We start from the raw sequence: 9,162 nt of genomic DNA on the forward strand, positions 1-9,162 counted from the left end.
TTTTTTTTGTGGTATGTGGGCCTTCCTCTGTTGTGGCCTCTCCCGTTGCGGAGCACAGGCTCCGGACGCGCAGGCCCAGCGGCCATGGCCCACGGGCCCAGCCGCTCCGTGGCATGTGGGATCCTCCCACACCGGGGCGCGAACCCGGTTCCCCTGCATCGGCAGGCGGACGCGCAACCACTGCGCCACCACGGAAGCCCCTGTCCAGGAATTTAAAATATGTTTCCCAGGTCAGACCAGACAGCATTGGGGGTAATACCCACCCCCATCATACTTAGACACTCACCTGCTCTGCCTCCCCATTGGACCTGTGCTGGGGTGCATGGGCTTTGGCTGTCCTTGACGTACGGTGCATCCACTGGTCTCCAGAGCATCCCCAGGAATGGAGGCGGGCCTGACCCCTTGCTCTGGGTGCCTGCCTGGGCTGCTCAAGCTGCTGAGGAGGGTATCTCCCTAATTAGACTTCTGGGGCCGGTAGCCTTGCTCCACTTCGGTTTGGTTGCTCCCTGGAACTGTATATAGACACACCTTTACAGATGGACGTTTTTATTTTATATTATTTTTAATTTATTTATTTCATTTATTTATTTTTGGCTGCGTTGGGTCTTCGTTGCTGCGCGCGGGCTTTCTCTAGTTGCGGCGAGCAGGGGCTACTCTTCGTTGTGGTGCGCGGGCTTCTCATTGCAGTGGCTTCTTTTGTTGTGGAGCACGGGCTCTAGGCGCACGGGCTTCAGCATTTGTGGCTCGCGGGCTCCAGAGCGCAGGCTCAGTAGTTGTGGTGCCCGGGCTTAGTTGCTCCACGGCATGTGGGATCTTCCCGGACCAGGGACCAAACCCGTGTCCCCTACATTGGCAGGTGGATTCTTAACCACTGTGCCACCAGGGAAGTCCCTACAGGTGGACATTTTAAAAACCAAAATCCTCCAAGTATTACCAAAGGTAAATAAATAAATGGGGGGGAGAGGTGACCAGGGAAAGATATTTGCAGCATTTTCCTCCTTAGCTAGACTCAGAGCTAGCGTCCAGGTTGTGAAGAATCATTGATGATTGATGATGATCCATAGTAATCCTCTTGGTTAACCTGTTTCTTAAATCTTGAGTCCCCGTGGAGTGCTCACTCTGGACTTTGGATGGCCTGCCCGTAGCCTTCTTGAATATGTTGGGTTTGTCTGTATTCTTTGCAGAAGATGTCAGGGTCCTTAGTCACACAGAATCTGAAAAGCAGCAGTGTCATCCGGGTAAGCCCTGGAGGCCCTTGCCACCTCAGCCTTAAGACTTTTGCTTCTGCCTAAGCCACGGTTGCATTTTGATGCCAGATGTGAGAAGCCATTAGTAATCAGGACAAGTCCCTTGGGAAATCCTGCTCCCAGGTGATAGCTGCTTCCTCTGGAATACTTGTTTGGGGGGCACCGGAGGCTGGGATTTAGTGACAAAGGGGAGTGAATTAACCCTAAAATGTAAGAGAGATTTCTAATGAGATCTGACAGTTCAGGGGCTGAAGGAGTCTAATCTCTTTTCTCCCCTGCCCACCCAGTCTTCATACAAATGTACATATGCCTCCTTCAACAAATTGCCAAATGTGGTTTTAATTTGGAAGCGGGAGACCCTGCCTCACCTTTTTCTTTGTTCTTTTTCTTTTCTTTCCTTCTTTCTTTCTTTCTTTTTTTTAACACGAAGTCACAGGTTTTGCACTTTTTGAGCTGGACATTTCCTTCTGTCACTCTGTCACTCTTTCTGTTTCTGTTGTTGTTTTCTTCCAAGGACATTTCCCCCATTGTTTGTTGTCAGAGGAATTGGGGAGGAGAGTCGATTGTCCTGTGTTTTTGAGAGAGGTTTTTGAAGTTCCCATAGGAACTGCAGAGTGCTCTTTAAGCTCAAAAAATATATAAATAAATAAATAAAGGCAGCGAATATGAGATGCAAAGAGTGTCACTATCACAGCATCATATGTTATGTGGTCTGTGCAGTATCCATTGCTGTTATTTATGACCCTGTCTGCCTCCATCGTGGACTTCTTCCAGCCTTGGGGAATTTACATCATTCCTAATAGCAAAAGGCTTTCTGGTTCCCACAGAGTTTGTTCAAAGCCTGACTCATGCTCCTTAGGTTAATTGTTCAGCTCTGAAAATACAGCACTTACAGGGTGTGGTTGTAAGGGGGAGATCTACTGTACTTATAGGGCATGTTTAGAAGTGTTTCACACATAAATCTCAATCTCTCTCTCTCTCCGTCATTTAACTTTTAAACTAGCTCTTTTTGGTCATCTAGTAAGTCTTAGGGGAAAGAAAAGGGACAAGCATCAAAATGCAGTATAATCCAGTAAAACCTATTGTATTCTATTCACTGACTCTTAAAACTGACTTGGGTCATAACTGGACATGACTCTGAGTGGCATTGGTCCAGGTCTGAACCGTAGGCAGAGTTAGTGGAGAGCTAAAGGCTGGTACTCAGTGGCACAGGGCAGTGATTGTACGAAGCTCATGGCATCGCTCTGTGGGACACCCAGGCATCACACTGATGGCTGCCGCCCACCAGTCTCTCTGGGGCTGTCATTCTTAATTCCAGTGTAGGTCTAAAGCAAGGACCTACTGGTGCCTTACCAACACCATTCCTTGTGGCAGCAACATTTTACTGTGGAATTGGCTGGAGAAGGGTACTTGGAAATGTACCAGAAAATAAAAGAAGTTAACACCTTTTCTGAATGATCTACGTGCTAACAAAAAGGAAACAACTTTCCAAAAGTAAGAAATGGGTCAATGTTGGTGATGGTTGGGAGGTTTTTACGTTTTATAAGTGCTTCCTTATGAAGCTTCCGTGGGAATATATAAGGATAGATAGATAGATTACCTAAGAATTATCTAAAACCATGTTAGTGCTGTCAGATTAAGGAGAAAAAAAAAACTCCCAGTTTTTTAGTAACCAAGATTACAAACTCCAGTTTTCAAAGTACCCATATTGAAAGGCTTAACTCTTGACACGGTCTTGAGTATTGCAAAAGCCATATTTTGCATTTTTGTCAGTAGAGAAAATGTAAGAATTCTGAGGCTAATCAGGGTACAGACCACTGTGCCACCAGGTCTCTCTGGAAGGTCAGGCCCACAGTCACACGGCTGCCTGGCTCCTGACTCTGGGCGTCGTCACAGGGCCACAGAGATAGCAGATAGCGGCCAAGAGTTCCCAGATGGCTTGGAATCACCATCTTGCACGTTTGTGGTGCGCGTTCATGTATGAAACGTGTGCTAGGAATCCAAGGGAAGTGACAATTTACCAAAAATTTCTAAACTAAAAAACATTAGAATAGCTTCACACGACGTAGTTACATCCAGTCCTCACCAAATGAAATCTGTTCACCGGGGCATTTGGAGTGGAACTGTTTTTCCTCCTGTTCAGCTAATAGATTTCTGGTTGAACTTTTGTTATCTTTTGGAATAGCCGGGAAGAGCTCTCCAAGGAGCGTCGGAGGATCGTGCTGCGTGCGTGGAGAGGCCGCTTCTTCCTGGCGCAGAGCTCAGGAGAAACGCTCTGCAAGACCTGTAGGTCCCACGAGTTTCCTTTTCCTCCCTCTGGACTGTCTGTATGGACTGGCATATAACACGAAGTCTAGAATTCAGCAGGAGTGCTCGGACCCTAATCACAGAAGCCCCTCTGGGCGCTGACCCTACTCTAAGTCACAGACTGGCTTTTCCTCCTTCCCAACTCTTTTTCTCTCACTTTCTGGACAGTGGGGAGCAAGGCCTTGCTTCACAGGTGTGTTGCAGAGAGTAATTAATGACAAGCGCTTTGAAGATGAAAAGCACCTGTTGAGGGTATTTCGTACAACTTTCCGAGCAACCCCAGACAGATCTGAGAAAATACACTCCTTTCCTAAGGTGCCTGTTCTGACGCTCGTGTCATTGTGATGATCCTCGGGCCCCTCAAGGCAACAGTAAGAACACAGACATACATATTGGTTCCCAGACTAAAGCTTAGCCTAAAGAAATATTTTAGTCTCAGTATTTCGGGTTTGGTGGTTTAAGAAACTTCTTGCCATTCACAAGGCTCCAGTCTCTGAATTCTCCCTGGGCAGCTTCTATCCTGCTCCTCCAAGTGAATTTCACATTTACTTAGAATGCAGTTTGCATTATCATTTGTATGTGTGTTGTAGAAAAGGGGTTTGTGTATGTACAAGCATGTTCTTATACATACACACACACACACACACACACACACACACACACACACACAGCCTGTGCTTTGGATGTATTTGAGCACTTCTGGGAAAAAAATCAGTGTATTAAATGTAGGTAATATTGATCTTTAACATCTGAAATGAATGCCTCTCAGCCTTAGTTAAAATATGAACTACATCATAACTCCATTGATAACCCAGTGATCGATAAATAAAGTGTGTCCTCGTGTACTGGAAAATGTGATGGCTCTTGCTTGATCTGGTCTGCATGTAAATATACACTTGGGGATTTTCCTAGATTGGCCGAGGGGTGAGGAGAAGGGAGAGTCGCACATGCGTCCTGCTTCAAGTGTAAGAAGTGTGACAAGGGGGATCTGGAGGAAACCTGGCCATTACAGCTTTACAAAACAAAAAAAATCTTTCTTTGTTTTAGTGTGAACAGAACTGAAGCAAAAAGGAGCATCGTGAGCAAATCACGGAGCAGCAGGGACAGTGGGAACATCCAGTGACTCAGTGATTGCGGAGGTAACACGGAAGGGGGGGACAGCCAGGCCTCATCCAGTCCCCCATCCACGGGACAGGCGAAGGCTTACGTAAAGGCAGCTGAGAGCCACCGGGGGCTTCCTCTTCCAAAGCTGGAGAAAGTTCACCAGCCCCCGCCAGAAGGCACCAGCAGCCAGCAGAAACCTCATCCTGGGCCACAGTTAGAGACGGGGCTTCTGCGCAGGAGCCCTGTCTGTAGCTGTGAGTCAGCATCCCCGGGTCCAAAACGAAGTCCACGAGGGGCCAGAGCACAACGGAAACGCAGGAACCGCGGCTCTGTGGAAGACGCCGACCACCGCAAGAGAGCTTCTCTTGGAAGTGATCGATTAGTCCCGAGGGAAATAATCGTGGAAAAAAAGCAAAGCTGTCAAGGTTTTGCCAACTTCAGAGCTGTCAGATCCGGGGTTACTTTTGAAACGAGATTTGGCAGAAACCACGTCTACTGAAGAGTTGCATGCTTTGGAAAATCTCTCCTCCAGACATCTTATGAAAAATAAGCCGGGGCAGGCACGGCAAACTAGCTGAGCCACAAACACTAAAAGATTAGCTACGACTCAGGGCAGCCCAAGCAAGAAAAGAAAGAAGTACGAAAGAGGCCACTAACTTACGGAAGAAGATTGCAAGCTCGTAGTTGAGGATGTAGTGGCCAAGCCTGTGACAAACGAGCAGTGTGCCTAGATGCCGTGATTTTAAAGGAATTCGAATGTTTGTTTCAAATAGAAAATATATACCTGCGTTGGGGTCAGCTTTCAAAGCAGCGGCCTCCAGGAGCCTACGTGCTTGTTCTGACAGCATTGCTACTTTCCCATTCACACTTTATAACTGTCTTCAGAAATTTACTTTAATGATAAATAATAACCACTCGCTTTGTGGGCAGTGACAGTGTCCATGAAGGAACCGCATGAAGAAACAAATCTTGTGCCTCCTTGTCACATCGCTGTATGGACCACACGACGGGCCACGGTGCTGCTGGCCAGTTCTCCTGCCCTTCAGCCTGAGGAGGGCAGCACTGGAGGAACAGGCTAGCGGTTCACACTGTCTGCCTGTGGCACCAGCATCATGGTCTGAATGATGGTCTGAATCTGTGGAAGAAATGCAGAGCCTGGGTCCCACCCAGACCTACAGAATGAGAAACTCTGGGGGATTCTGAAATGTGCCCACGTTCGAGAACCACCGGGCTAATTGGAGACTCCCTAGTGTTGATTTCCTCCAGCCTGGCAGTTCTGGCCTCCAGCGCATCAGCAGGGGCCCACGTGTGGACATGCACCTGCCATGCTCCCTCAAACCTGTAAAGCACACTGGGTTCAGTGTATGAGTCACCCTGTTCCCAGGTTCTTAAGCAGGGCGGCCACAGAGCCCAGGGAGCTGTGACTTTATCCTAAGAGTTGCAGGACATTTACATATAATTCAGCCCAACATTAGGGGAAGATGTGGGAGAAGCTTGTTCTTGCTTGTAGCTCAGGCATGTCCCTGCCCTTGCCGCCACCTCTAAGATTCTGGTTTAAGTTCAGGACAGACCAGAACCCAAGTGGAACTCAGCGGCCAGAGTTTGCAGTTTTCCACTTGGAAGGCTTCACAGGCAGTTTAAATTTCAAACCAGGAGCCTTCCATTTGCAGTATCACCCACTGTTGTCTCCAGTGGGCTTGCTGAAATGTCACATAGTGAATCATAGCAATGACTTATTTTGGATGGACACCTACAGTAGATTTTCTTAACCCAGTTTCATTCTAAAATAAGGAAGAAACCATATGCAAAGGCCACCCATCAAATGTATCTTTTTTCCTGCTCAACATTGGGTGGTCCTTTGAAGTAGTACCTCCCTAGTAACAAGGAAAATCAAGTATATTCCCCAAAGTGTAGGAGTTAGCAAAAAATAACCCAGAAAAAGCCCAACAATATAAAAGAATATGGAAGTAGACACAGTGTAAGTTCACGCTTAAGATTAATTAGTGGTTTCTCCCATCTCATTGTGTCCTTCCCCCCTCTCAGATTGCAGGGCAAGGCTCATTAAGAGGCAACCATATTTCATGGCATCATTTTGTGTCATGAAGCTAAGTCTTGCTTGCCATACCTGGCTGTGGATACAGGTGCTAGCCCTTTGATGTTCCAGACTCTTCTGGTAGCCTGTTCCCTTCCTATGGTCCCAGCCTCACCACCCCCTCCAGGAACACGGCCCCGCCCACTGAGACCCCTTCCTCTTCCCACTTAGCTTTTTTCCTGCCCCAGGTGATTCCAGTCATAGGATTCTGTAGGAGAGGGGGCCCAACAGAACACCGACCACAGTGGAGCAGATTCTGCTCCTCCAGTAGGGGGCAGACTACACAGGGTGGAAACCTCCTGAGAAGGTGGCAGAACACGGCCCATCCTGGGCCCCTCTCTCAGAGCGATGCGTATTCTCGGTGTGCTCTTCACTAAAGACAGGACCACAGTGTGTCATTGAATCTTCTTAAACAATTATTGGAACAGTTTAAGCAGAGAGGGCACAAATAATAACCCAGGGAATAGGCCAAGAAACAGTGAGCTCCCTGGAAGAGTCTGGAATTAAAAAGAGCCATCCCAATAGCTGCTGCCTACCCCAGAACTAGGAGATATTTGAACTGGAGGCACCAGAGAAAGTTTTTATCGAGTTTTTATTTCATTAGTTAACCTAGGCCTGGTGGTTAAAGCCGATACTTAACACGCTTAGTTAGTGATCGTCCTTCAAGAAAAGTCTTGTTTTAGAGTTTGGTATATTTGTGGAAATAACAATGACTGTGATCTAGAGGGAAAATAGCACCTTTGGCTGTAGACAGGTAGGGTCTTTCTCACAGCCATCATGTACGTGGGATTTTTATCAGGATTAACAGGGAACAGCTCTCTGCTTCCGCAATAGGGCATGTGTTTGAGGAATTTAACCTTTAAGCATTTTCTTTCCACATGTCTGAAACACCCCTGGATCTCTTGTTACTTGAGTGGTTCTTTTATTCTTTGGATATTTGGAAGTACGGAGTGGAAAAGGGCTGCCAGGTTTTATTTGTTGCTTATTAGGTGGGAAATGAAGAGTTGGTTCTCTACTGCCAGAAGTGGGTGTGTTTTGATATTCTTAATAATCTTAATAATTTCCAGCATCTGAAAATCTGAGACCCTGTCAGTATTCTTAGTTAAAAAGAATAAGCTCTTCACTTACTTAATAAAGCAAATTAAATGTATAGTCAAGTTCCCATAAGTCTAATGCTTGGAATCCAAGTCTGATGCTATGGATCCAATTTGATTAATGTTATAACTTTGAACTCCCTAACTTTCTCGATGTCATGGCTTCTACGTCACCTCCAAGTGCTTTCAAATGACTTTTTAATAGATTGGTGGTGTTTTGTTTTGTTTTTTTTTTTTAATGTTCGCAAATGTCTGAGAACAGTCAGTGTGACTTTTCTTACACATTTTTCTTTTCTTTGCCTCTGGAGGTTAACTGTCATCCAGATATGCATATAAATTGCTAAATGCAAAGGAGCAAACGTTTGGGGAGAGAGGAGTAAATGCTGCAGCTTTTGTGCTCACTTATTTTAAATGAAAAAAAATAGGAAAACTGTATTTCATTTTATAAAAAGCAAGAGTCACAAAAACTCCTCTGTATTTTGATTTTTGGAGAATATAGCTTCTTTCTGAATGAGATATCTCAGGGTATATCTTGGAGACAACAATGGGATCACAGTTAATTTGTTTGCTCTCAGTGTCATGTTTGGACTTTAGCATGAATTGTTGTGCCTATCAGTGGCTTTTGATTTCAGAAAGAGCTCAGAGAGAGCAGAGCACGTAAGGGAAGGAAACCTCTGTACCCAAGAGAGTGCCCTGGGATCACGGTGTCGCCGTTCCCAGTTTCCTTGAATTCCTTCTTGGCAGGACCCACTGTAATATCTCCACAAAATTCTGGTGAGTGGCCTTCCTTTGGCTTTCCTAAGAGCCAAAACCTCTCTATTCAGTGTGCTGTCCTATGGCTTGAGTATGGAAATCCTTTTAATATCTTCTTTTATGAGGAAATTTCCATGCTTGGTTTGTCAAGACAAGAGAGTTCAAACGTTGTTATTGAAACACAAATGAATTGAAACGCGTTGCAACAAGTAAGAAATCAAAGTTAAGCTGAATTCTGTTAAACAGTTTAAAGTCTTCCTTGGTACAAAATAAATTAAGCATTGTAAAATGAAGTTAATTCAGAAAATCACGCAGGGCGGAAGTCTAACCATGTATATCATTGGTATTACAATTTATGATGTAATTACATTCTCAGAAATCTGCAGAACTCCCTCTAATTTGGTTTCTATGTTTACTTAACAAGACAAGGAACAAATACATGTCAACGTGTAGCTTAACAGAGGGAACTTGAGTGGATGAAATTATTGCCTTTTTTTTTTTTTTTTTTTTTTTTTTTTTTTTTTTTTTTTTTTTTCGGTGTGCGGGCCTCCCTCCTGCGTGGGCG

General features: G+C 45.5%; 1 protein-coding gene across 1 annotated transcript in view; it reads left to right on the forward strand.

Annotated features, from left to right (window-relative positions):
* The window catches only part of SLX4IP (SLX4 interacting protein), a 195,323-nt gene extending 186,249 nt beyond the window's left edge, over positions 1 to 9,074 (forward strand). Inside the window, 5 exon segments of the mRNA XM_007101501.3 lie at positions 3,433 to 3,533; positions 4,602 to 4,658; positions 4,660 to 4,703; positions 4,706 to 5,064; positions 5,066 to 9,074. Of these exon segments, the coding sequence (XP_007101563.1) occupies positions 3,433 to 3,533; positions 4,602 to 4,658; positions 4,660 to 4,703; positions 4,706 to 5,064; positions 5,066 to 5,314 (810 nt within the window). The 3' untranslated portion in view covers positions 5,315 to 9,074.
* Positions 9,075 to 9,162: the final 88 nt, after the last annotated feature.

This window comes from Physeter macrocephalus, chromosome 14, assembly GCF_002837175.3.
Source record: "Physeter macrocephalus isolate SW-GA chromosome 14, ASM283717v5, whole genome shotgun sequence".
Lineage (NCBI taxonomy): Eukaryota > Metazoa > Chordata > Mammalia > Artiodactyla > Physeteridae > Physeter > Physeter macrocephalus.